Raw genomic sequence first — 26,909 nt, forward strand, 5'->3', positions numbered from 1 at the left:
CAAGCAAAGGAAAATTCCAACAATTCTCTCTAGTGGAAAGTGCTGGAAGGAAACAGAGAGCTGTGAATAGAGAGTAATGGTGGGGAGGGACCCCAGAAGGGAAAGCAGGGAAGGTCTCCCAAGCAGGCACATTCAAGCTGAGTCTGGGAAGGTGCAGAATTTCTGGGAGAGGAGAAAGAGGTGCGCAAGCCTGAGATGGAAAGGGGATTTTCTAGCAGAAGTCCATGAGGCTGGAGGTGGGGGAGAGTGGAAGATGGGGACGCTGGAGCACAAGGCGAGGGCGAGGTCGGCAGGCCGCGTGGATCTTGGGTGGAGCTGGGGTTTCATCATATGTGCAATCAGGGGAAGTCACTGAAGCAGTTATTTTTTTTTTTTTTGAAAAAATTTTTTTAATCATTGTAAAAAATACATATGACATTTACCAATTCAACATTTTTCAGGTGTACAATTTACTGATATCAATTAATCATGTGTGAAGCAGTAATTTAAGCAGGAGCATGGTACATTGACATGACTTACATTAAAAAAAAAAAATCAGTCTGGCTTCTGTGAGAAGTGACCAAAGGTGGAAGCAGGGGACCAGCAAGGGGCTGTCGTAACAACCCAAGTCAGAGGAGACAGTGGCTCAGACCAGGGTGGTGGCGGGAGGGGCAAAAAGTAGACGGGTTTGGGTATTTCGGAGGGACCTGCTTCTTCACCCCCACCAATGCCTCCACACCCTGTGACCTTTCTGACTACGACTGTCCCCCTCACTCAGGACTCTCCAGCCACTGGAGTCCCAGCTGGTCCTAGAAAACCCCAGGCCCATCCCTGCAGACATGCTGCCATCTCAAGGCCTGCACATGAGCAATTCCTGCTGCCTGGTATCCTCATTCATTCATTCACTGAATATTTATTGAGGGCTTTTTGTCTGTTGTGTTCTCTGCTGCTATCTCAAGGCCTTTGGCAGTTCCTGATGTATATATATATAAAAAAACAACCGGTTGCCATCAAGTTGATTCCGACTCATAGCGACCCTATAAGACAGAGCAGAACTGCCTCGTAAAGTTTTCAAAGACTGCCTGGTGGATTCGAACTGCTGACCTTTTGGTTAGCAGCCATAGCTCTTAACCACTATGCCACCAGGGTTTCCTCCTGATGTACAGTAAGACTTAATTAATATAAAGACTGAGGAAGAATTGACACATTTGAATTGTGGTGTTGACTCAGAATACTGAATATACCGTGGAATGCCAAAAGAACAAACAAATTTTTCTTGGAAGAAGTACAACCAGAATGCTTCTTAGAAGCAAGGATGGTGAGACTTTGTCTCAAGTACGTTGGACATGTTATCAGGAGGGACCGGTCCCTGGAGGACACCATGCTTGGTAGAGGGTCACCGAAAAAGGACAACCCGCAATGAGATAGATGGACACAGTGGCTGCAACAATGGGCTGAAACATAGCTGTGACTGTGAGGATGGTGCAGGGCTGGGGACTGTTTCATTCTATTATGCATAGGGTCACTGAGACAGAGCCGACTTGGCAGCACCGAACAACAAAGGAATAAATGTTGGCAGAACTTGTGGATAGAATGGATTGGGGGCAGCAGGGAGTGAGGAACGGTGGACTTGAGGATGCTCCTCCCCTGGGGTTTTGGTCTGAGCAGCTGGGGGAGAGTATAGCTGTGGGTAGAGCAGGTTGGGGGCATTCCTGTTGCCCACTTGGGGGATGCAGCCTGGCTTCGTTCAGGTCAACTGGGAAGACCCATTTCATCTGTCGGTGACACTTCCGGGGGGATGGTGACTTAATTTCTCAGAGCCTCCATTTCCTCCCCCAGGACTAACCCAGTGCCTGGAAGACCACTTAATCAGGGGAATCCAGACCCCCCAGGTCAGACAGGTGGCTGAGTTTAGAAATGGCTTGCTCCAATGGCCTTTCTAAGCCTCAGAGTGGTACAGTGGCAAGGGGCTGGGCTCTGGCATCAGACAGACCTGGGTTTGAATGTGCATGGCTTGTTTTTTAGCTGTGTGACCTTACAAAAGTCACTTTCCCTCCCTGAGCCTCCCCCCGCCTCTGTAAAATGGAAGCTGTTGAGAGGATGAAATGAGATGAGGCACGTAAAGGGCCTGGGAGATGGCAGGTGCTTGGTTGGAGCCAACTGCTTTCTAGGGATCCCGGTGTTGGGTTATAGGCTTTGTAAGAGCTGGGGGACTTGGGGACTGCACTGCTAGGTTGCCCCTTTTATTGTTTGCATTGTTAATGCTGCTTGCAAGCAAGAGGCTCCAACCCCTGAGCCATCTGGGAATGAGCTGGCCACATGCAGCTCAGCCCTTCTCCTTAACCGGCAGGAGGCCAGAAAAGCCTGCTTCCAAACCACAGAGGATGTGTTAGGATTTGCGATCTGCCCAGGTTACCTTTGGGGAAGTGACTCTGTGTGGTCGTCCGGCGGTCTGTGGGCCGGGCTCTCCTCCTGGATAACCTTTTCTGAAATTTCCAGTCACATGTGGCCAAGGAGTAATTGAGCAGCTTCCCTTCCCGGCTGCGGCTCCCTTGGGTGAGGGCACATGGAGGACATCATACGCCTGATCCAAGTGACAAAAGGCCTGAGAAATCACTGACTTGGGCTGGTTTATTCCACAGGAGAGCCTCACTTCTCAATTTCTCTAGTTTCACTAGGAGATTTTTTCAGCCAAAGGGGATTTTCTCCCCTAGTGACAAGCCCCGTGATAGCATTACGGCTGTGAAGTGGAGTTGCAGCAATTGTCTTGTAGTTATCCTGGGGGAAGGAGGGGAAGGGGCACAAGAGAAGCGAAATGATGGTCACCGAGCAACACTCCCTGCCTGCACTGAGCCTGGCTGTGTGACGGGAGACATGAGAAAGGAGCGCCATACCTTTTGCAGAAAAGCTATTCTCTGAGCAAGGGGCCCCAACCCTGCCATTCGTATCAGAAACATACCAAATTGTCGACTCCAGAAGGGCTGGGAGTTAACCACCTTTGTAGGCCCTGTAGGGACCAGCGGAAGGCTTTTCATGTGGTAGGTCACACCCACTGCCATCGAGTCGATTCCAACTCATAGTGACCGTACAGGACAGAGTAGAACTGCCCCATTGTTTCCAAGGAGCGCCTGGCGGATTTGAACTGCCGGCCTCTTGGTTAGCAGCCACAGCACTTAACCACTATGCCACCAGGGTTTCCACATGGTAGTCAAGACAAATCAGCGAAATTGAGTTTACAGAGCATTTGTGCTACTCTAGGCTAGACGTTTTCCCATTTATTGTCTTATTTAGACCTCATCACAACTGTGACAGGTGAATGTTAATTCCCATTTTCCAGATAAGAAAATGGAGGCACAGAGAGGTTCCACAAGCGGCCCAAAGGCCAGGTAGGAAACGAAGGCTGGCTTCGGCCCTAGATGCACTCTAGGCAATACACAGAGCTATTTTTGTAAATGAAGACACATGGTCTGGGCTGACGATCAGGGCGCAGAAGCAGAATAAAGGACAAGATACTGTCTCTGCTCAGGTCTGCAGTTTTATCAGAAAAGTCTTTGTGACTGTAGCGATAGGACATTTGCCTCCAATCCAATGAAAGATTAAATAAGCAGTAAATGAAACCATCAGTTGATAAAACATTCCAATTTAGCTCGGGTTTAAATGTCCTTATTAGACTGAAAGTGACCCAGCTTGGCAAGTGGATGTGTGATGAAGCTGATTTGATGTGGCCACTCCCCGGCTACCCGCTGCGTCTTTTCAGTAGCCGAATTGGCAAACTCATCTTTACAAGCCATTAATTCATTCATGAGAAAAATCCATTTTTCCCTGCAGATCTAGCAATTAAAGGCAAAATCAAAGTCTCCACGAATCCATGGAATGGGACATGCCTGGGGCTGACAGGAATCCATTTGATTTGAAGGGAATGAACAGCTGTCCCCAGACCTGGGCAGCAGCTTCTGCCCCTGGCTTTCCAAGCCTGTGGTATTGGCGTCTGCTTGTTTTTTCAGCTCTGGCTTCTTGGTTTTAGGCTTCAGTCCCTGCAGACTGCGTACCGTGGTCTTACTGAGTAGTCAAGAACCCTGAGATGCTACAGCGAAGGGCAGACTCTGTTCTCTAAATTTCTAATAATTCAATGTTCCATTTTTCTTAGTGACTTGGCTCCTACATGACAAATCTTGTTCCTTTTTTACCCCTCAGCACCTCACTTTTCACTGCCTGAAACTCGTGCTTGTGGAATTGTCCCTTTTTAAAGACAGAAATGCTCATTTAAGCTTCATTCTCCATGAATCAGACATCGTTCTTGGCTGCCTGCCTCGGGTTGCAAGAAGCCTTCATATTCTGGGGGATCTCACTGTGACAACTTAAAAACAGCCTTCGGTTATTCCTAAGAATGAAAATAGGGACCACCACATACGCATTAGCAGAGGAACGGTTAAATAAGTTACGGTACATCCACGCCACAGAACACGTATGCAGTAGTTAAAAAAGGCTAAGGTGGGCAAGTATTTACTTACACGTTTGAGTGCAGGTACAGTGACACCTGTGAGGGCTGGAACTCGATGGGGCTGCCCTGCTGGGTCTCACAAGTTTTCCACCTCTGACGGGGTGCAGTCTCACCACTTTTCTCTTGCTCTCTATTAGTGGAAAATATTTGAGTTTTCCTTCTCTGACAGGTTTCTGCTTTACACAGGTTCCAGCTTTTGCAGGTTTTACTGTACACACACACACACACACACATATATATATACAGTCGTGTGCTATTGAGTGGATTTTGACTCATAGTGACTCTATACGACAGAACAGAACTGCCCCATAGGGCTTCCTAGGCTGTAATCTTTACGGAGGCAGATCACCAGGTCTTTCTCCCTCAGAACCACTAGTGGGTTCAAACCTCCAACCTTCTGGTTAGCAGCCAAGCGCTTAACCATTGTACCACCAGGGCTCCTTTATGTATTTATATATATGTATAAACACACATGTAGTTATGTGTATGTATATATATGTGCGTTCCCACACACGTACACAGACTAAGGTAGGGCTTTATTAGCATCAAAGAGTCCTTTACATATCGTGGGGTAAAAACAGAAAGCTGCCTAACGGATTGTACAGTATCCTATTTTTGAAGGGAAAAGGTTTTATATAAGCCACACATCTGTAATAACACAAAGGTCTGGAAGGATACATACAAACTGTTAGCAGCTGATGTGGGACTCTAGGTAGTTTGGAGGGGCTTCCACTTTATACTTTATATACTTTTCTATTATTTGTTTATTTATCTGATGAGTATTACTACTTTTGTAATAAAAACAAACAAATAGAAAACCCCAGCCTCAGAGTTAAGGAAACAGTGGTGGGGAATGAATGCTTGGAGTGTTAGGACCCTCTGAGGTCATTTGGAATTAATTCAAGTTCATAGCTCTGTGCTGGAAGAATCAGTAAGATATAAAATGACATATCAAGATTCAGTTTCAAATAATTCTAATACTGGAAACTGTAGAAACTGGGACGCTGTATAATAATAATAGTTAACATTGAACATTTGCCAGGCATTCTCACAACAGATGTGTGAGGTAGGCACGCTGATGACTCCCGTTTTACCAATGGGCAAATGGAGTAGACCAAGGTCAGCCAGCTGGTGAGTGGCAGAGCTGGGTACAAGCCCCAGGTCCTGACACCAATTCCATGCCTGAGGCTACCGCGCCCCACCCCACACAGGCCACCCTACCCCCAGGTGGCTCAGCTCTGCGGCTCTGTCCACCTCTTGAAGGACAAGGGCTCCTCCTGGTACCTCCACATCCTTTGCAGCAAGTAATAGGAACAGGCCTGCTTTTTTGTTAATAAAGTAGAATAACATTTATTTATTTCTTAAAGTGTTTGATTATACATGCTGTATTCATGGAAAATCAAGCCCTGAAGGGGCTCAAATTAGATATAAATTATATTCAGCTCTGAGCTGGTTACAAGTCATGGAGGAAAAAAACCAGCATGGAAACAGTTAAGCAGAAGCTTTCTTCTCCTTATAGGTTGCCATCATTTTCTTGATTTCAGCAATAGCTTTCCCTGGATTCAGACCCTTGAAAAAAGAGCAGAGAATCAATACCAAAGGATAAGTGAAATTGAATAGAGGAACTCTGTGACCTTGGATGAAACCACTCCACCAGCTGGTACAATGTCAAAGCAAGGAGAATACACATCAAGTCCCCAAAACCAAGGGCCCTGGACTAAGAGCTCTCTTCTCTCCCTACTTTTAGACATTTACAAATGCTCAGGTCTCTCTAGCAACAGCCCTGCCACACAGAATTCCTTCTGGCGTGGCTCACTCTAGCAGGCGGAAAGCTCAAGAAGAGCCACGTTTTCTGACTGCCCAAAGATACCAGGATACAGCCTCTCTTCGATGACTATAGGCCAATGTCGAAACTATCCAGACATTTCGCAATCTTGAACCGACCAGAAACTCACATCATTAGCATCATTATTAAATCAGCACCAGCAGAACTCAGCATGTATAAGCTCTCAAAAGTGTGTGGGAGAAACTGCCCTGTTAACCCTTCACAGACACCACGATGAGCCTGGCTGGCCACTAGCACTGCTATTAGCTATTAGCTGGCGTGTGGCCCTACAGCTAGCTCCTGTTCTGCAGGAGGCATGATAATTAACCCCAGTGAATGCCACGCTCACAGGAGGAGGAAGGGAGCAAGTAAGCATTTGGCAAAATTAAGCAAGGACTCACCTCGGATTAGTGAAGAGTCCCCTCATTTTAGAAGAACAACTTTAACTGGAATTAAAATGTTACAGAAAGACAAAGCGGAGAGAAAAAAAAAAGAAAAGAAAGGAGGAAGGGGAGGCAGGCAGGGGTTTCATATACTGAGTTGCAATGATCTCCAAAATATATTAAATGAAAAAAAAAAAAAGTACAGATGTGTCTGAAGAGTATGTAACAATTTACATAAAAAAGACAACAGACATACACGCCTAAAACGGCTCAGGAAGACTATACCAGACAGCGATAACACCAGCCGCTCCAGGGATGGGGTGCGACGGAGACTCTTCTCAGTATATCCGACTGAACAGCGAGCCATGTGAATATTACTCCCCCTGCCCAGCCCATCCCCTAAAATATGTTCACTTGAAGGATTTTAGACCTAGAAGCTCAGTGCACAGGAGTACACCTAATTCAGGGTCAGGAAGAACGTGTGCTGGGTCAGGAGGCAGGAGGCCTGCTCCTCGTCCTGCCCTGCCAGCTGCCTGAGGCTGATCTTGGATACCCTGCCCCATTGGGTCTCAGCTCCCCTGTCTGTAAAATGAAGGAGTTGAACTTGATGCTCTTTAAGGTCCCTTCCAGGGCTAACGATCTGAACCTATATCTCATAGCCCCAACTTACACCCCTGTTTAATGGAATGACTGGGAGGCCCAGAGAAAGGCCACAGGGAGCCTCTGTAGCTGTTTTCACCAGCCTCTGCTGCCCCCTCAGTGCAAATGTTTCTGACCAGGAATGTAGCTCAGAGCCACTTGCAGTGCTTTTAAAGAAACACATAAGCCAGGCCCAAGCCTTGGAGATGCTGTCTCCAACTGTGCCAAATAGGCCCAGCACTGTGTTTAAAAAAAATAACAGAAGGTGCCATTTCCGGACTGCTGTGTACCCTGCACTGTTCTGAGTGCGTTAGTGGAGAAACTTGCCTCAGAGGTCACAGAGTTCATTAGGGGCAGAGCCTGGATGGAAACACAGGCACGTGGACACTGGAGCCTGAATTCTCACCCACCAGGCTTACAGCTGATCCTGGGCTGCCAGCAGATGTGACGCTCCATGGCAGAGGGCGGGCCATGGGACACACATCTGGTTTCCAGGCAAGAAACAAAGAATCACCCAACTCGGATTTCAGGTTTTGAAAGCTATGCTGCCGTTCTTCTTTTATACTACCAACTGATTATTCTAGAGTTTTCCACTTTGCTGTCTGGTTACTCACTGTGCCTTCTGAGTGAAACTGCTCTGCCCACAGTCTTCTTTCAAAGGGCAGCCCGCAGGAGGCCATGTTGTGAACCACATGACCTGGCTCCTCCCTACAATGACCAAGGCTAACTGCACCAGGGCTGGCACTGATCTAAGGGCAGCCAGTCCATAAGTTGTGGTCATCAACCTCTGACATGGGCTGGCACGAAAAGCTGAGCTGGGCCAATTGGATTCCCTCTCAGGAATTTGAGTTAAGAAATGCTGAGAAGGGATGCAGACCTCAAATTCTCGTAAAAACACCAGACTTAACGGTCTGACTAAGACTAGAAGGACCCCGGAGGTCATGGTCCCCAGACCTTCTCTTAGCCCAAGACAGGAACCATTCCCAAAGCCAACTCTTCAGACAGGGGCTGGACTGGACTATGGGATAGAAAATGATACTGGTGAGGAGTGAGCTTCTTGGATTAAGTAGGCACACGAGACTATGTGGCCAACTCCTGTCTGGAGGGGAGATGAGAGGGCAGAGGGGGACAGAAGCTGGCCGAACGGACACGAAAATAGAGAGTGGAGGGAAGGAGTGTGCTGTCTCATTAGTGGGGGAGCAACTAGGAGTATATAGCAAGGTGTATATAAATTTTTATATGAGAGACTGACTTGATTTGTAAACTTTCACTTAAAGCACAATAAACTAAAAAAAAAAAAAAAAAGAAATGCCAAGAGAAGACAGGCAGGCGGCTAAAGCTGAAGGCGTGCTGTGAGATAAAGTCCAGGGCTGGGTGAGCCAAAGGAAGCGTGAGTAGGAAGAGGGTGTAAAAGCCAGGTAAGCAGGTGCTCTGAGACAGAAAAGATACACAGAGCAGAGAGAAAGAACAAGCTGGTTGCTAGACAGACTAGATAAGTAGCCAACGCTGTGAGACAGAGGCAGGGAGAATCCAGTCCCCACAGTTGCATGTGTTCTAATGGCTTTCACTGTCTGGTTCCTATGAAGTCAGGGTGAACTCAGGTTCCTGCTCATGGATTTCTTGGCATCCTGTCTCCCTCAATGCCCATGCATACCCTACAAGTAAACCCTGCTCCTGAGGTGGCGTGGTGAGTCTGTTCCTTGCAACCAAAAAGCAAGCTAGCCTCCAGGCTCACAGGGAGATGATCACCACACTCTGTGCTCCCCCTCCCCACAAATGACCCGGCCTGCTGCCCACCACCTCTTCATCAGCACATGCCACTCCGACGTCAGTTCCGATGTACCTTGGGACAGGCCCTTGTGCAGTTCATGATGGTATGGCAGCGGTACAGAGAGAAGGGGTCCTGCAGCTTGGCCAGGCGTTCCTCTGTGAAGTCGTCTCTAGAGTCGATCATCCAGCGATAGGCCTGGGAAACCAGAGACGGATTAGCGGAAACATCAGAGCTCTGGGTGCAAGCGAGAAGGAATTCTCCTGGCCCAGATGCCTTGTCTCCTCACTCTTTAATTCTTGCCCATCTTTCGAGGTAAAGCACCCAACTCTTTTGTGATTCCCTTTGATGAAGGAGCCCCACTGACCTCCCCTTTGGACCACACTGCACCTGCCACCATGGTGTTAATTATGTACTGCTGGGTGTCATTCTCTAAGTTTTTTCATGCTGCTGGCTCAACAGCTTCCTTACCAGATTGTGAATCAGTAAGGGCAGGAACTGAATCACATGACTCTTTTTATCCCTCTCCACAGCACCTACTAACGTTAAACTCTCATTGCCTTTGAATAACTGATGATTTGACAGGCCTATCTTGGAGACAATGTTTGTCCCACTCATTGATTCCTTCTGTGAGCAGCCCGTGCAGAAGTCTGAGGTCGGCAAGCTGACAGGTAACTGATTGACCACATGATCACTGCACTGGCTCTCAGCAGGGTCACTGGAGAGGGCTTTTATACTTCCCAACACCTCAAATCCCCTTGTTCGTCAGTCTTTAATATGGCTGGGGATCTATACTGCTAACGTGGTCACACAATCATATAACTTCTCTTTTTATGGAAAAAGAGAAATTAGAGGTTGAGTTTTTTTTTTTTTTTTGAGTTGCTTAGACTCTGTGAAAAACACTAACCGCAAATCTAAAAAGCAAAAGCTTTCTGGAAACAAAGGAAATGACCTTCTTTACAGCGAAATATATATATGGTGAAAGGAAATGAAAACCAAAACTACTCTGTTTCCCAGCAGCCCCTAAACTCAGTACTCCAAAAGGCTTTCATTAGCCTGGAGACAATATTCAACCTTACAGCAGGGTAGTCGCCCCTCAAAGAAATTTCCCTCTCCTTGCCTGCACATTAAAAATCTCCGTATGAGGAAGACAGGGGCCTTCTGAGATATGGCAGTTTGCGGAAAGCAGGCAAGTAGATGGGAACACAGCCAACCACACAGGAATATGTTTTAAACATCTGCAAAGCACAGTTTGCCAAAAACCCTTGAGGTGACGCTAACCATACTGAGAAGTCTTTTGTAGATGAGGCCCCTGCTCTACTGAAAGCCAAGTGAAGAAAATGCAACCAACTGCCTTGCTTGCACTGGCTGCCAGTGAAGGAAACCTCGCCCTTCGGAATGGTTGGTTTGCAACAATACATGGTCTTCCTGGGTTTCTGGTCTTTCACTTCAATTTTTCTTACAGCAATAAAGGAGCGGCTTACCTGCATAAGAACCGCAGGTCCCAAATACTTGTCTCCGTTCCACCAGTAGCTAGGGCAGCTGGTGCTGCAGCAGGCACAGAGAATGCACTCATACAGCCCATCCTGTGGCAGAGGCAGGGGGTCAGAAGCACGCGAGGGAAAAGGCTATGCCTTGTTTGCAGTTACTGAAATGCGAGGTTAGGGGTTAGGGCACGAACAAAATACCTACTCCATCTGAGCTTTCTTGACAAGGTCAACAAACACAGGGATTTACCAGATTCATAGAAAGATCTCGGGATTGAAACGTAAACATCTGCTGGGCTGGAGTCCAGGGTTCTAAGTCCAAATACAATAAACTGACCCTTTAATAAACAATAACCCCTCTCTTATCTTTAAAAAAAAAGATCATTAACAGAAACAAAAACAAGAAAAAACTCACCACCTCCCAGTCAAGAGAGGAGAAAGTAAAGAGGCCCTGGGAGCTGAGGTGTCATGCTAGTCTATAACAGCTTCTGCACTTGGCTCAGCAGAGGCCTCCGCTTCGCCATGGGACACCAACATCATCCTATGTAACAGTAACAGCCAGCCCTCACTGGGCACACTTACATACTTACTCTCGTTTGATCATTACGATATTCACAATAATGAGTGCTATTATGATTCCCATTTTAGAGATAAGGGCTCAGAGAGGCTCCTTAGGTCATTTGCCCAGAGTCACACCACAGGAAGTAGCAGAGCTGAAGTGTCCGTCACTCAGGCCTCTGAGTCTGGACTCCTTGGTCTTTAACACCAGCCACACTGATTCCATCTGCCCAACCGGTTCTAGCAAATGGACTTTCTGATTGTGGTAACAATAGAAACTGATGAAAAGTAGCAAAGCAGAAGGGGCACAGTTGACATGAGAAGTGACAGTGATAACAGAAGAGGAGACAGAGTTGATGGTCATGATTGTAACCCTGATTCTCCAAGGAAATCTTTATTAGACTACGTTCAGATAGTAGCTGGGAGTGTAACTGGCTCCATGGTCTAGAAGCACAAGGTCATAGGACTGAGAACCTTAGTAACAGTCCCATTCTTTAATCCACTTTTAGAAAAGTCTGTAACAAGAGATTAATCAGAATTTTTTGAACAGAACTTGAAGGATAAAGATATTAAAAAACTGGCAACAACCTCATTGTTCATTAACAGTGGAATGGCTAAGTCATGCCTGGTGTACACATCTGAAGTAGTATCTAGCAAAGTTTAATTAATGCTTTTGAAGACTTTTTAAGACCAAGGGAAAATGCTCACAATAATATGAATGAAAAAGGCAGGCTACAAAAGTGTATTTACACTTTGATCCCAGCTATGTAAAAATATAATGCAGTATATATTACATCTATAACATACACAACAACAAAGGAAATTATGAATATTATTAGAAGTTATCTTTGGGTAGTAGAATTATAGATTATTTAAAAAATATTTTTCTGTATTTTCCAATTTTCTACAATGAGCATCGAGGCTTTTACAGTCATGAAAAAAAGTTATGTTCTGTATACTAATTTAAGGAAGCAAAAAATGCTACAAAAAAAGGTTTGGTATTTAAACGAGTAAATTCTAATTATCTAGAAAACATACTCAGGGGGACCCCTCATTCCCAATAATACACATCAGTGGGGCGTGCACTAGTGTGAGTTAGCCTGGCTCAGGAATGTGAGATGACTGGTTGGCCTGAGCGGCCAATCTTACCTGGACTCTGGGAAGGCCTAAGACTCTGGGAGTTAGACATGTAGGGGCAGAGCCACGGCCTGGAAACCAGAAACTCCTGAAAGAGTAGTCAGAAGCTACCTCTGAGGTTCTAACGTAACTGTGCTGACCCTCCTCATTGCCATGATGACAGAACTGGGCATGCTGACAGGACTCTCTCCTTTCTCAACTTTTATGGGAAAGAGGAGAGGATGCTAAATAGTTGCCAAGGCATAAAAGGTAGAATTCATTTATTCATTCACACAACTAATATTTCTTGATAAAATAACATGCCCCAGAGTCTAGAGATCCAGACAGAAATAAGACACGGCCTCTGTCCGGAGATGCGCTTGGTCTGCCACGTGGACAGGCATGGAAATGATTATACAAGGGTAAGTGCTGTACTGGAAGAACATACAAAGTGGTGACTGTGAGACAGTATGTGTCCTTGACCCTGTCCCTGTTCCAGGCACATAGCTGGGCTCCATTCCCACCTGGTCCCCTTCCCGCCTCTTCTTCTCCATCAGATGACTAAGTACGTAGGGAGTGACAGTGCAAGTCAGAGAAGACTTCTCAGAGGAGGTAAATGTAGTGTCGAGGGAGACTAAAAACTTGACAATGATGCCTTCCTTTAAGAACGACTTTACTGCCTCTACACAGGAAAAGCAACCCCAAGAGGGTGAGAAGGCCCCATGACACCTACAGGCCAATCACCAGGAGTGTGGTGTTGGCAAAGAACGTCAAGGTTCTGGTCCCAGTTTTGCCATTAACTAACACTTCCATCTGTAAAACAGGGTGCTGGTAGTAAAGACTGCAAATGGCCAGGTGCATTCTATTTTGCCCAGAGTGTTGAACAACTGATTTAGCTGCCAACTTTTAAGGACTGCTTTTTTTTTAACTAAAGGGTCGGCAGTTCAAATCCGCCAGGCACTCGTTGGAAACTCCCTGTCCTATAGGGTCACTATGAATCGGAATTGACTCGACAGCACTGGGTTTTTGGGTTTCTTTTGAAAAAGATGAACGCCTGGCAACATGGCAACGTCTGCCCCTTTATGCAGGACATGGGTGCACCAGCTCCTCAGTCCCCTCTGGGCCCTTCATGAGCTCACACTACCTGCCTGCGCCTGTGAGGATGGGTGTCCAAATCCTTGGACCAGATCCTCTTGAAGTTCCTTTCAGGTTTTAACGAAATACACTAAATGGTCCGCATTAGCTCGTGCTCCTACCCCCCAAACCACACTCCTGGCAAACACCTTTCTAATGCAATACCTCAGATCGGTAAGGGTACAAGAGAACATCAAGACAATAAACGGGGACTAATGACCAGTTTCTCACGATCTTCTATGGACTGCAGGTACTGCTGCTTGCCTTCCTGGGATTCATCCTTCTTCTTCAAATAAGGCTCAATGGATTTGTACTGAGCGTAGAAGTTGCTCAAATCCTGAAGTTGGGAGAAAGAAGAATAAAGGTCAGATTCCACCATTGCCTCTTAGTTTTCTTATGTCCCCTGTTTTTTGGACGATGCCTGCTTTGCTGCTCTGTGACAGACAGAAGCCTGTCTCTTACTTTGGCGTGAATACATGCAAAGATTACAAGAGGAGAAATGGCCACAATGTTAGGCAAGGTTAGGAAGTCTCTCCCTCATCCATTGGAAAAACTTCCCAATCCCATAGTCGTTTCTGTCCATCCACTCTTGGAAACACTAAGTCAGTGAAGATGGTCAAATAGAGGCAGGGAGAAATTGAAGTAAAATTCATAAACAACTGCTACTTTTCCAATTGCTATTTTTCACATGGATTCTTTGTAGTGATGGCCAAATTCTTCATTTCTGGGACTGTTCCCACTCTAAAACTCTGTGTCCTGTTATTCCCGAACAAGTCTCACCAAATATGCTGCTGGAGGATCTTCTAGGTGTATTTCTCTTCCACCATTGAAATGCTTTAATTAAACTCAGGTCACACCACCTTGCAGCCAGGGATTTTCATAACCCTTGGAATGACACTGTGGTTTTCCTCTTGCCAGGGAGAAAGGCCAATCAAATTGTTCTACTTTCTGACTAGAAAAGTAGCTTTAAATACTCGAAAAAGCCTGTACTAAAGAACAAATAGCACAACACACACACGCATGCACGCAAGCATGCACCTGTGAAATAAAAAAAAAAAAGAGATGCAGAAACTTACAGGGACAAGATCTTTTATCACATACATATGTGGAAGAGGGTAGATTTTTGAGACTTTATTGAGGTTGGTGTCAATCCTGCGAGTGCAAGCTAGAGTGTTGCCTCCATTGATGTTCATCGCACAAGAGCCACAGATACCTAAAATAAAGAAAATACATCCAACTTACTCACAATTCAGACTCTATCCAGCCTCAAATTCTTTCTCCTGCACTGCCATTACTTGCCCATCAGGAGTGGCACTGACACGATATATCTGTGGCAGAAGTGTCTGTTTGCCTTTCCTCCTTCTTCCTGCCTACAATGTAGATGAAGTGGCTGAAGCTCTAAACACCATTTTGTGACCAGGAGGCAGCCTTGAATCTGAAAGCTACATGTCTAGGGTGGCACTGGAGAAGGACAGGGGCCTGGGGAGCTGCTGATATTACGGACTTCCCACACCTTTTCTAGTTTCATAGTTGATATGTTTTGAACAAAAAAAATAAACCTCCATTGTTTAAAAGCCACTGTTACTTGAACTCAAACCCTAAAAGATATAATACCTAAAAGCAAATCAACGTTATCTTGGCCCATCTTAAGGTTCAGACCTGGATGTGTCCAAAACTAAGCAGGACAGTGGTCAGCCAGTACCCTGGGGACATGGAATCCACGCAAGTTGACTGAGTATGACTTTCCAAAGAGAAGAATGAACAAAGACATTAAAAACAAAATTAAGGTGCTGACCAAGGGTCCTGAAATGAGAATTTTCTAAGCATGGTGTCTCAGTCATCTAGTGCTGCTATAACAGAAATACCACAAGAGGATAGCTTCAACAAATTTATTCTCTCAAAGTTCAGCAGGCTGTTGTTGCTTTTAGGTGCTGTTGAGTTGGTTCCGACTCATAGTGATCCTACGTACCACAGAATGAAACACTGCCCGGTCCTGCACCATCCTCATAATCGTTATGCTTGAGTCCATTGTTCCAGCCACTGTGTCAGTCCATCTCGTTGAGGGTCTTCCCCTTTTCTGCTGACCCTCTACTTTGCCAAGCATGATGTCCTTCTCCAGGGACTGATCCCTCCTGACAACACGTCCAATGTAAGACGCAGTCTCACCATCCTTGCTTCTTCCAAGACAGATTTGTTCGTTCTTTTGGCAGTCCATGGTATATTCAATATTCTTTGCCAACACCAATTCAACGGCGTCAATTATTCTTTGGTCTTCCTTATTCATTGTCCAGCTTTTGTGTGCATATGAGGTGATTGAAAATAACATGGCTTGGGTCAGGCGCACTTAAGTCTTCAAGGTGACATCTTTGCTTTTCAACACTTTAAAGAGGTCCTTTGCAGCAGATTTGCCCAATGCAACGCATCTTTTGATTTCCTGACTGCTGCTCCCATGGGTATTGATTGTGGATCCAAGGAAAATGAAATCCTTGACAACTTCAATCTTTTCTCCATTTATCATGATGTTGCTCGTTGGTCCGCTTGTGAGGATTTTTGTTTTATGTTGAGCTGTAATCCATACTGAAGGCTGTGGTCTTGTAAGTGCTTCAAGCCCTCTTCATTTTCAGCAAGCAAGCTTGTATCATCTGCATAACGCAGGTTGTTAATGAGCCTTCCTCCAATCCTGATGCCCCATTCTTCTTCATACAGTCCAGCTTCTCGGATTATTTGCTCAGTATACAGATTGACTAGGTATGGTGAAAGGATACAACCCTGATGCACATCTTTCCTGACTTTAAACCATGCAGCATCCCCTTGTTCTGTCTTAACAACTGCCTCTTGATATACGTATAAGCTCCTCATGAGCACAACTAAGTGTTCTGGAATTCCCATTTTTTGCAACGTTATCCATAATTTATTATGATTCACACAGTCGAATGCCTTTGCACAGTCAATAAAACACAGGTAAACATCCTTCTGGTATTCTCTGCTTTCAGCCAGGATCCATCTGACATCAGCAATGATATCCCTGGTCCCACTTCCTCTTCTGAATCCAGCCTGAATTTCTGGCAGTTCCCTGTTGATATACTGCTGTAGCCGCAATTGAATGATCTTCAGCAAAATTTTGCTGTGTGTGATATTAATGATATTGCTCGATAATTTCCGCATTTGGTTGGATCACCTTTCTTGGGAACAGGCATAAATATGGATTTTTTCCAGTTGGCTGGCCAGGTAGCTGTCTTCCAAATTTCCTGGCACAGACGAATGAGCACTTCCAGCACTGCATCAATTTGTTGAAACATCTCAACTGATATTCTGTCAATTCCTGAAGCCTTGTTTTTCACCAACGCCCTCAGTGCAGCTTGGACTTCTTCCTTCAGTACCATTGGTTCCTGATCATATGCTACCTCTTGAAACGGTTGAATGTAGGCCAATTATTTTTGGTATAATGACTCTGTGTATTCCTGTCATCTTCTTTTGACGCTTCCTGCGTCGTTTAAAATTTTTTCCCTTTGGAATCCTTCAATATTGTAACTCATTTGAATTTTTTCTTCAGTTCTTTCAGCTTGAGAAATGCCAAGCGTGTTCTTCCCTTTTGATTTTCTATCTCCAGGTCTTTGCACATGTCATTATGATACTTTACTCTGTCTTCTCGAGCTGCCCTTTGAAATCTTCTGTTCAGTTTTTTTACTTCTTCGTTTCTTCCTTTTGCTTTAGCTGCTCAACATTCAAGAGCAGGTTTCACAGTCTCTTCTGACTTCCATTTTGGTCTTTTCTTCCTTTCCTGTCTTTTTTAATGACCTCTTGCTTTCTTCATGTATGACGTCCTTGATATCATTCCACAACTCATCTGGTCTTTGGTCATTAGTGTTCAACATGTCAAATCTGTTCTTGAGATGGTGTCTAAATTCAGGTGGGATATGCTCAAGGTCGTATGTTGGCTCTTGTGGACTTGTTCTAATTGTCTCCAGTTTCAACCTGAACTTGCATATGAACAACTGATAGTCTGTTCCACAGTCAGCCCCTGGCCTTGTTCTGACTGATGATATTGAGGTTTTCCATCATCTCTTTCCACAGATGTATTTGATTTGACTCCTGTGTATTCCATCTGGTGAGGTCCATGTGTATAGCTGCCGTTTACGTTAGCAAAAAAAGGTATTTGCCACGAAGAAGTTATTGGTCTTGCAAAATTCTATCATGTGATCTCGGCGTCGTTTCTATCACCAAGGCCGTATTTTCCAACTACCGATCCTTTTTCGTTTCCAACTTGCACATTCCAGCCACCAGTAATTATCAATGCATTGTAACTGCATATTCGATCAATTTCAGACTGCAGAAGCTGGTAAAAATCTTCAGTTTCATCACCTGTGGCCTTAGTGGTTGGGGCATAAATCTGAATAACAGTCTATTAACTGGTCTTCCTTGTAGACGTATGGGTATTATCCTATCACTGACAGCATCATACTTTAGGATTTATCTTCAAATGTTCTTTTCGACGGTGAATACAATGGCATTCCTCTTTAAGTTGTCATTCCCAGCATAGTAGACCACAAGACTGTACAATTCAAAATGGCCAATACCAGTCCATTTCAGCCTATTAATGTCTAGGATATCAATGTTTATGTGTTCCATTTCATTTTTGACAATTTGCAGTTTTCCTAGATTCATACTTCATACATTGCACATTCCAATTATTAGTGGATGTTTACAGCTGTTTCTTCTCATTTTGAGTCGTGCCACATCAGCAAATGAAGGTCCCAAAAGCTTGACTCCAACCACATCATTAAGGTCGACTCTACTTTGAGAAGGCAGCTTTTCCCCAGCCGTCTTTTGAGTGCCTTTTAACCTGGGGTCTCGTCTTCCGGCACTATATCAATGTTCCACTGCTTTTCAAAAGGTTTTCACTGGCTAATTCTTTTCAGAAGTAGACTGCCAGGTCCTTCTTCCTTGTCTGTCTTAGTCTGGAAGCTCAGCTGAAATCTGTCTACCATGGGTGACCCTGCTGGTATCTGAATACCAGGGGCATAGCTTCCGGCATCACAGCAACATGCAAGCCCCCACAGTACGACAAACTGACAGACAGGTGGGGGCTTGTAGTAGACAAAAAGTCCAAATTTGGGGTGCTAGCTCCAAGGGAAGGCTTTGTGTCTCTTCTGGCTCTGGAGGAAGGTCCTTCTCATCAATCTTCCTCTGGACTAGGAGCTTCTCTGCGCAGGAACCCTGGGTCCAAAGGACATGTTGTGCTCCTGGTGCTTCATTCTTAGGGGTATGAGGTCCCCACTCTCTGCTTGCTTCCTTTTCCTTTTACCTCCTGTAAGATAAAAGATGGTGCAGGCCATACTCCCGGGAAACCCCCTTTACACTGGATCAGGGATGTGACCTTAGTAAGGGTGTTACAATCCCACCGTAATCCTCTTTAACATAAAATTACAATCACAAAATGGAGGACAACAACACAATACTGGGAATTGTGGCCTAACCAAGTTGACACATATTTTGGGAGAACACAATTCAATCCATGACATATGGACTTACTTGCTAGGTGTTTCAACAGTTTAAAAATGAATATGCAATCTAAATCCTATGGGGCCACTTCTCTGAAGCTGTTCTTTGAAGATGATCAGGCCAAAGAAATGTGATTACTTGTGAAACGTGCACTGGCGTTATCACTTTATAAGACCATACTCTCTCCCACTTCTATAAATCTTCTTAAGGAGAGTATAAAAGAACACAATGATCTGTCTTAAGCAAATATTCCTAAAGTTTCCCAAGAGAGGGAATATTATCAATAAGTCTGTGTACTCCTGGCATCCAACCAGAGCAGTATGCTCATTTATAAAGAAACGGCATTTGATTCAAACATTAAATCTGATGACCTTTCTCTTAAAAAGGCTCTTCTGGAAATTCTCTTAAGAAAACAATAATACAATCAAGAGGATTGGCAATTAATATAATCCTGCCTCCTATTTCTTAGTCCAGATGGGTCATATCTTATTTCTTGGCCCTGAAACAATCTTGCAGGAGCGAGGTTATTGAAGAGCGTCTGCACTTCCTATGCTGCCAGGACCTTCCTGGGGAGGGCTGCTGAGTAATTACAGCAGGAAGCTCTCTGAACAGCAGCACTCAGATAAACCATCATGATATCTGGCAGCATTTGACACACTAAACCATTTCTGCAAAATCAGCTGAGTCGAAACATTTAAAAAGGACTTTAAACATCTGAAACGTACAGCAGGACAGACGAAAAGCGATAGGCCAATATCTATAGTGAATTTCCCTTTATTGGAAGATCATTTTCGGAAGGAAGTTTTCCCATTGCCCTTGGAGCACCAAGTTCCCTTAGTTTTTGCTTTATTCCAAGTTTTGAAGTCTGATAGACAGAGTGGAGGGCCTGAGAGTGCCAGTCTGGGATCCGACTGCATTGGTTGATTCCTGGTCTCCCAACTCACTATCTCTGTGTACTGCAGAAGCCTCTTACCCCATTCCCCCTGGGCCTTAGTTTCCTCACCTGTACCCTGGGGGTAAACAATACTGGCATCTATTTATCTCACGTAAAGTGCCCAGAACAGAGCCCAGACCACAGTCTGTGCTCCACGGCCATCACTGTCACTCTGTCTTCATGGCACCCATGTGATATCTGCCACATGTGAGCACCACTCAAACGATTATTTAGAAGTTTTCCTCAACTTGTTTTTATTTAAATAAATTCATAGTAAAAAAACACACAAATCACTGTTACGCTGTCATTAATAGTTAGGTTTTTCTAATACAGAAAATATTAGAAATGTATACGATGGGTGATCATCAAAACAGAACTGTGCAGTACTTGAAGTGTGTAAGAGTGTGCAAAAATAAAACTACGGAAAAAGTCTGCACGTGACCTGAGAAGGCCACATGAACAAGAAGAGCAGCTAATATGCCCAGCTATTAAAACAGGAAATGTTGGGTCTGCACACCCCTCAAACCACCTCCTGTGGCTTCGGCAGCACCTGTAACCACACTGTGGGAAACGCTATTCTGGCCAATCTAGAACCGGCCTCCCAAGCATCTGCTCTGTGCACATGCAATGCTGGGAACTGGAGGGGGGCACACACATCCCCTCTGCATAAGGACCAACTAGGAACTCCCCACTGCTCCCCAATAAATCAGCTTGGTAGTGCAGAGGGGGAGCAGCTAGCATACCCGAACTCGTCCTCGAAGGGTACAGAGGCTCACAGGGACTGTCAGATCCAGTAACCACACGGCAGAATCTCAAAGCTCACAAAGAGAAGTAAACACAGAAACCAGAACCCGCACCAGTGTTTGGGTTTCAGACACATTCACCAAAGAAAAAGAAGTGTGACATGCTTGGCAGAGTGCCTGCTGCTGCTCTCCTGGTATCACTATCAGCTGTGTCCAGCCCAGACCTCTTTTGAGAACCAGAACCTAGATGTCCTGAGCATAACAGGAAGGAAATGCTTACCTTCTCTGCATGATCTTCGAAAGGTCAAGGTAGCATCGATTTCATTCTTAATCTTGATCAAAGCATCCAATACCATAGGACCACATCTGACAAAGAAAAAAGCCCAGCTGTATTTGTGTAAAGTTCAGCCTCCCTGGGCTTTATCATATGATCGAGACACCCGGCTACACTAGCTGCTCTTCCTACCCATGTAGCCTTCTCAGGTCACATGCAGATTTTTTCCAGTTTTATTTTTGCATATTCTTACAAATTTTAAGTACTGCACAGTTCTATTTTGATGATCACACTGCATATACATTTCTAAGAAATGGAACGCTACGGAGTTGGAGAAGTATTTAGGGTAGAAAACAACATCCATACACTGTTTAGCTTTCGCTTTTGTTTCTTTTAAAATTCCCTGCATAGTTTCCCCCAATAATTTATTTTAAATTTTAGTTTTATTTTTAGGATCTAGACAATTGTTGTTAGGTGCCGTCGAGTTGGTTCCAACTCATAGTGACCCTATGTACAACAAAATGAAACATTTGCCCAGTCCTGCGCCATCCGCACAATTGTTCTTATGCTTGAGCCCATTGCTGCAGCCACTGTACCAATCCATCTCATCGAGGGTCTTCCTCTTTTTCGCTGACCTTGTACTTTACCAAACATCATGTCCTTCTCCAGGGACTGGTCACTCCTGATAACATGTTCAAAGTATGTGAGACGAAGTTTCTCCATCCTCGCTTCTAAGGAACATGCTGGCTGTACTTCTTCCAAGACAGATTTGTTCTTTCTTCTGGCAGTCCATGGTATGTTCAGTATTTTTCGCTAACACTCTAATTCAGAGGCATCAATTCTTCAGTCTTCCTTATTCACTGTCCAGCTTTCACATGCATATGAGACCGCTGAAACACCACAGCAGGGTCAGGTGCACCCTGGTCTTTAAAGTGATGTCTTTGCTTTTTAACACTTCAAAGAGGTCTTTTGCAGCAAATTTGCCCAATGTAATCCATCATTTGATTTCCTGACTGCTGTTTCCACAGGCCTTGATTGTGGATTCAAGTAAAATGGAACCCTTGACAACTTCAATCTTTTTTTTTTTTTAATTTATTTATTGTGCTTTTCTTTTTTTTTTTAGGTGAAAGTTTAAAATCAAGTCAGTCTCTCATACAAAAAGTTACACACACCTTTCTATGCACTCTCAGCAGCTCTTCTCCTGAGACAGCACATTCCTCTTTTCCTCCCTGTGTTCCCTGTGTCCATTCAACTAGCTCCTGTCCCCCTCTCCCTTATCATCTTGCTATCAGACAGGAGTTGCCCACATGGACTCAAGTATCCACTTGAGCCAAGAAGTTTACTCCTCACCAGTATCCCTGTCTATCTTATAGTCCAGTCCAATCCCTGTCTGTAGAGTTGGCTTTGGCAATGGTTCCAATCTTGGGCTAACAAAGGGTCCAGGGACCATGACCGTCAGAGTCCCTCCAGTCTCAGTCAGACCATTAAGCCTGGTCTTTTTATGAGAATGTGAGATCTGCATCCCACTGTTCTTCTGCTCCATCAGGGATTCTCTGTTGTGTTCCCTGTCAGGGCAGTGATCGGTGGTAGCCGGGCACCATCTAGTTCTCCCAGTCTTAGGCTGATGGAGTCTCTGGTTTACGCAGCCCTTTCTGATCCCTGGGCTCATCTTTACCATATGTCTTTGGTGTTCTTCACTCTCCTTTGCTCCAGGTAGGCTGAGACAAATTGATGCATCTTCGATGTCTGCTTGCTAGCGTTTAACACCCCAGATGCCTCTCACCAAAGTGGGATGCAGAGTGTTTTCTTAATACATTTTGTTATGCCAATCCACCTAGATGTCCCCTGAAACCATGGTCCCCAAGTCCCTGGCCCTGCTACTCTGGTCTTCGAAGCATTTGGTTATATTCAGGAAGACGTCAATCTTTTCTCCATTTATCATGAAGTTGCTTATTGGTCCAGTTATGAGGATTTTTGTTATCTTTATGTTGAGGTGTAATCCATACTGAAGGCTGTAGTCAATGATCTTTATCAGTAAGTGCTTCAAGTCCTCTATGCTTTCAGCAAGCAAAGTTGTGTCATCTGCATATCGCAGGTTGTTAATGAGTCATCCTGCAATCCTAATGCCGAGTTCTTCTTCATATAGTCCAGCTTCTCAGATTATTTGCTCAGCATACAGATTGAATAGGTATGGTGAAAGGATACAACCGTGACACACACCTTCCTTGATTTTAAACCACTGCAAAAATGGCCGGGGGGTAGTGTCTGACCTCCTAACTTCACAAGGGGGAAGGAGAACCAAGACTAACAGCCCAAGGCTGATTCCTATGAGGCAGAGGTCAGACATGCCTCCTTTCTCTGCCCTCTTTACCAATTCTGACACCAACCGCTCCCCCCACAGTACTCTCTACTTTTCTGCTGGATTCCATAACTCACTGCAATGGCCTCATGGAACTCACAGACAATATTCACGGTTATGGGGTTTATTACGGAAATAACAGGTTACAATTCAGGCTCAGGAACACTCAAGGATACATTCTTCCATCAGGATAACCTCCTTCCAGCCATGCTCGCAGGCATGCCTCTCCCTGGCTCTAGGCCTCTGCCCAAAGGTACTGAGCTTTCTCTCTGTCTTCAGGGTTACAGCTTGCTCTCTCTCTCTCTCTCTCGTCTCCTACTTAAAGAATCTTCTCAGCACAGGGACGCTGGGTCCAAAGGATGTGCTCTCTGCTCCTGGCTGTTCTTCCTTGGTGATGGTAGGATCCTTCTCCCTGCTCTGGAATTGGCTCTCTTTTAAGGCAAAACTGACCAATCCCCTTGGTGAACTGCAATTACCCTATCACACAGTCCCGCCTAATCACCTAGGTGGGAGTTACAAGACCATGGCTATAAAGGCCACACACAAAATTAATTAATCACATAGCAACCACTCAGCATCCCCTTGTTCTATCTGAATGACTACCTCGTCTATGTGCAGGTTCCTCATGAGCACAATTAAGTGGTCTGGCATTCTCATTCTCTGCAATGTTATTCATAATTTGTTATGATCCACACAGTCGAATGCCTTTGCATAGTCAAAAAAACACAGGTAAACATCTTTTTGGTATTCTCTGCTTTTCAGCCAAGATCCTTCTGACATCAGCAATGATATCCCTTGTTCCAGGTCCTCTTCTGAATCTGGCTTGAATTTGTCGCAGTTCCTTGTCGATGTACTGCTGCAACCACTTCTGAATAATCTTCAGCATAATTTTACTTGTGTGTGATATTAATGATATTATTCGACAATTTCTGCATTCTTTTGGGTCACCTTTCTTTGGAATGGACACAAATGTGGATCTCTTCCAGCTGGTTGCCAGGTAGCTGCCTTCCAAATTTCTTGGCATAGACGAGTGGGCACTTCCAGCACTACATCCGTTTGCTAAAATATCTCATTTGACATTGTGTCAATTCCTGAAGCCTTGTTTTTCACCAATGCCTTCAGTGCAGCTTGGACTTCTTCCTTCAGTACCATTGGCTCTTGATCATGTTACCTCCTGAAATGGTTGAACGATGACTAATTCTTTTTGGTATAGTGACTGTGTATTCCTTCCATCTTCTTTTGATGCTTCCTGCTTCTTAATATTTTCCCAGTAGAATCCTTCAATATTGCAACTCAAGGCTTGAATTTTTTAATTTCTTTCAGCTTGAGAAATGCCAAGCATCTTCTTCCCTTTTGATTTGCTAACTCCAAGTCTTTGCACGTTTCATTATGATACTTTACTGTCTTCCTTAGCAGCCCTTTGAAATCTTCTGTTCGGCTCTTTTACTTCATCATTTCTTCCTTTTGCTTTGTTCAAAAACAAGTTTCAGAGTCTCTTCTGACATCCATTTTGGTCTTTTCTTTCTTTCCTGTGTTTTTAATGATCCTTTGCTTTCTTCATGTATGATGTCCTTGATGTCATTCCACAACTTGTCTGGTCTTCAGTCATTAGTGTTCAATGCATCAAATCTGTTCTTGAGTTGGTCTCTAAATTCAGGTGGGATATATTCGAGGTCTAGAAAGTAAATAGCTTTAAATGATTACTTAATAATAAATAATATATAACCATTACAGAAAATGTGGTACAGTGCATAACAATCGATCACCCATAGTCCCCTAACTCAGATCACTCTGAGTGTTCTGGTACACATGGGGCAGTGGTGTGATGGCACAGGTGTCACCACTTGTGAGAAAATAAATTTTGTTCTTTAAAGCCACACACCTGTGGTATTTGTGCTACAGCACCAGTAGCTAGGGAAGAACTCACATATTTACCATTTCTGTTCTTCTCGAAGAGGTGAGTTTCTACCTGGTATTGTTTTTCTTCAGCCTGAATAACTTGTAGCATTTCATGTAGCACAAGTTTTCCGGCTGTAAATTCTCTCACTTTTGGTTTTTCTGAGAACGTCTTCATCCTGAAGGATCTTTTTACTGGACACGGAATTCTGGGCAGTCATTGTTTTCCTTTAAACACATTAAAGATGCCTTTTCCTTGTCTTTTGGCCTTGAGTTTCTTATCAGAAGCCAGAGATCATGCATATTTTTGTTCACCTTTATGTAATGTGTTATTTTTCACTGGCTGCTTTCAAGACTTTATCTCTGATCTTCAGCAATTTGACTATGATGTGCCCGGGTGTAGTTTTCTTTGTATTTATCCTGCTTGGGGTTCACTAAGCTTCTTGGATATGTAGATTGTATCTTTCATAAAGCTTGGGAAATTTTTGGCCCTTAGTTCTTCAAATATATTTTCTGCCCTATTCTTCCACTGCACTTCAATTACATGTATTTTAGACCTTCTGATACTATTCCATACATCATTGAAAAATCTTTTTTAAAAATCTTTTCTTCTCTTTTGAACGGGTCATTCTATTGGTCTATCTTTAAGTTCACTGAATCCTCCTTCTGTCATTTGTAATCTGTGAAGCCCATCCAATGAATTATTTATTTCAGATATTGTGTTTTTCAGTTCTAGATTTTCCATCTGATCCGTCTTTTAATAATTTCCATTTCTCTGCTGGTTACCTCCTATCTCGTTACGAGCACATTTTCCTCCATCTTTGAGTATAGTTACAGTGACTGCTTTACCATCCTTATCTGCTAATTCCAACAACTGGGTCACCTCAGGGTCAGTCTCTACTAACAGTCTTTTTTACTTGAGTATGGGCCGTACTTCAGTGTTTCTTCATATGACTAGTGACTTCAGGATGTATGATGGTCATGGTATGTTACATGACACAGAAACTCTAGATTGTATCACGGTCCTCTGAAGAGTGTTGACTTTTTTGTTCTAGCAGGTAATAAATATGGCTGAACTCAAGATTTGGGTAGAATTCATAAACAACATTTGGGCTCCCCTTTTGCGGTTCTAAGATTTTTTCCCTCAATTTCCAGTTGCAATGGTAGCCCCAAAATGTATTCTCTAGGTTATTCAAGATAGTAAGACTGCGGTTTTCCATCCAAGTTTTAGCCCTTGCACCTCCTACACCAAAGGGGGCCTGCCCTCAGGCCTGAACAGTTTACTCATCTAACGAGACACCATGCTTCCAAGTGTCAACTCCCCGCCAGTATCTGCCTACTCTCGGTCGCTTCCCAGTGCCTTCAGGTAGTCGTTTCCTCTATTTTGTCCGGAGTTGTTTATATTTATTTATGGAAGGGTCAATCTGATGAGGCTACACTGCAATTACTGGAAGTGAACCCAAACATTCTCTCAATTTTTTTATCATTAAGAACAAGGGTTATGAATTTAATGTTTCTAGTTTTAGATACAGTCTATAAGTTTTGATTTGCAATGTTTTCACTTTCTAAAGAGCTAATGATATTTTTTATACTCTCCTTGGTCAAACAGTTATTTTGAAGAATGCTTTTTAATTCCCAATTAGTTGAGGTCTTTTGTTTATATTTTTAATATAAATTTTTAGTTTAGTGGCCTGTACTATTTCCATTTCTTTGAATTTTACTAAGTGTTTTTGGTTGCTGAGTATTTGATAATTTTGTCTATTTGAGAAGAAGGTATAGTAGAGGACAAAGTATACATACATCAATTAATT

At 44.1% G+C, this 26,909-nt stretch overlaps 1 protein-coding gene across 1 annotated transcript in view; it reads right to left on the reverse strand.

Annotated features, from left to right (window-relative positions):
* Positions 1 to 5,811: 5,811 nt before the first annotated feature.
* SDHB (succinate dehydrogenase complex iron sulfur subunit B) overlaps positions 5,812 to 26,909 on the reverse strand; it is a 36,949-nt gene continuing 15,851 nt past the window's right edge. Inside the window, exons 3-8 of the mRNA XM_003413444.3 lie at positions 20,850 to 20,935; positions 14,467 to 14,603; positions 13,611 to 13,727; positions 10,580 to 10,681; positions 9,171 to 9,293; positions 5,812 to 6,049 (exon numbers count right to left, since the gene is read on the reverse strand). Of these exons, the coding sequence (XP_003413492.1) occupies positions 5,972 to 6,049; positions 9,171 to 9,293; positions 10,580 to 10,681; positions 13,611 to 13,727; positions 14,467 to 14,603; positions 20,850 to 20,935 (643 nt within the window). The 3' untranslated portion in view covers positions 5,812 to 5,971. The remainder of the gene's footprint in view (positions 6,050 to 9,170; positions 9,294 to 10,579; positions 10,682 to 13,610; positions 13,728 to 14,466; positions 14,604 to 20,849; positions 20,936 to 26,909) is intronic.

This window comes from Loxodonta africana, chromosome 3 (assembly GCF_030014295.1).
Source record: "Loxodonta africana isolate mLoxAfr1 chromosome 3, mLoxAfr1.hap2, whole genome shotgun sequence".
Taxonomy (NCBI): Eukaryota; Metazoa; Chordata; class Mammalia; order Proboscidea; family Elephantidae; genus Loxodonta; species Loxodonta africana.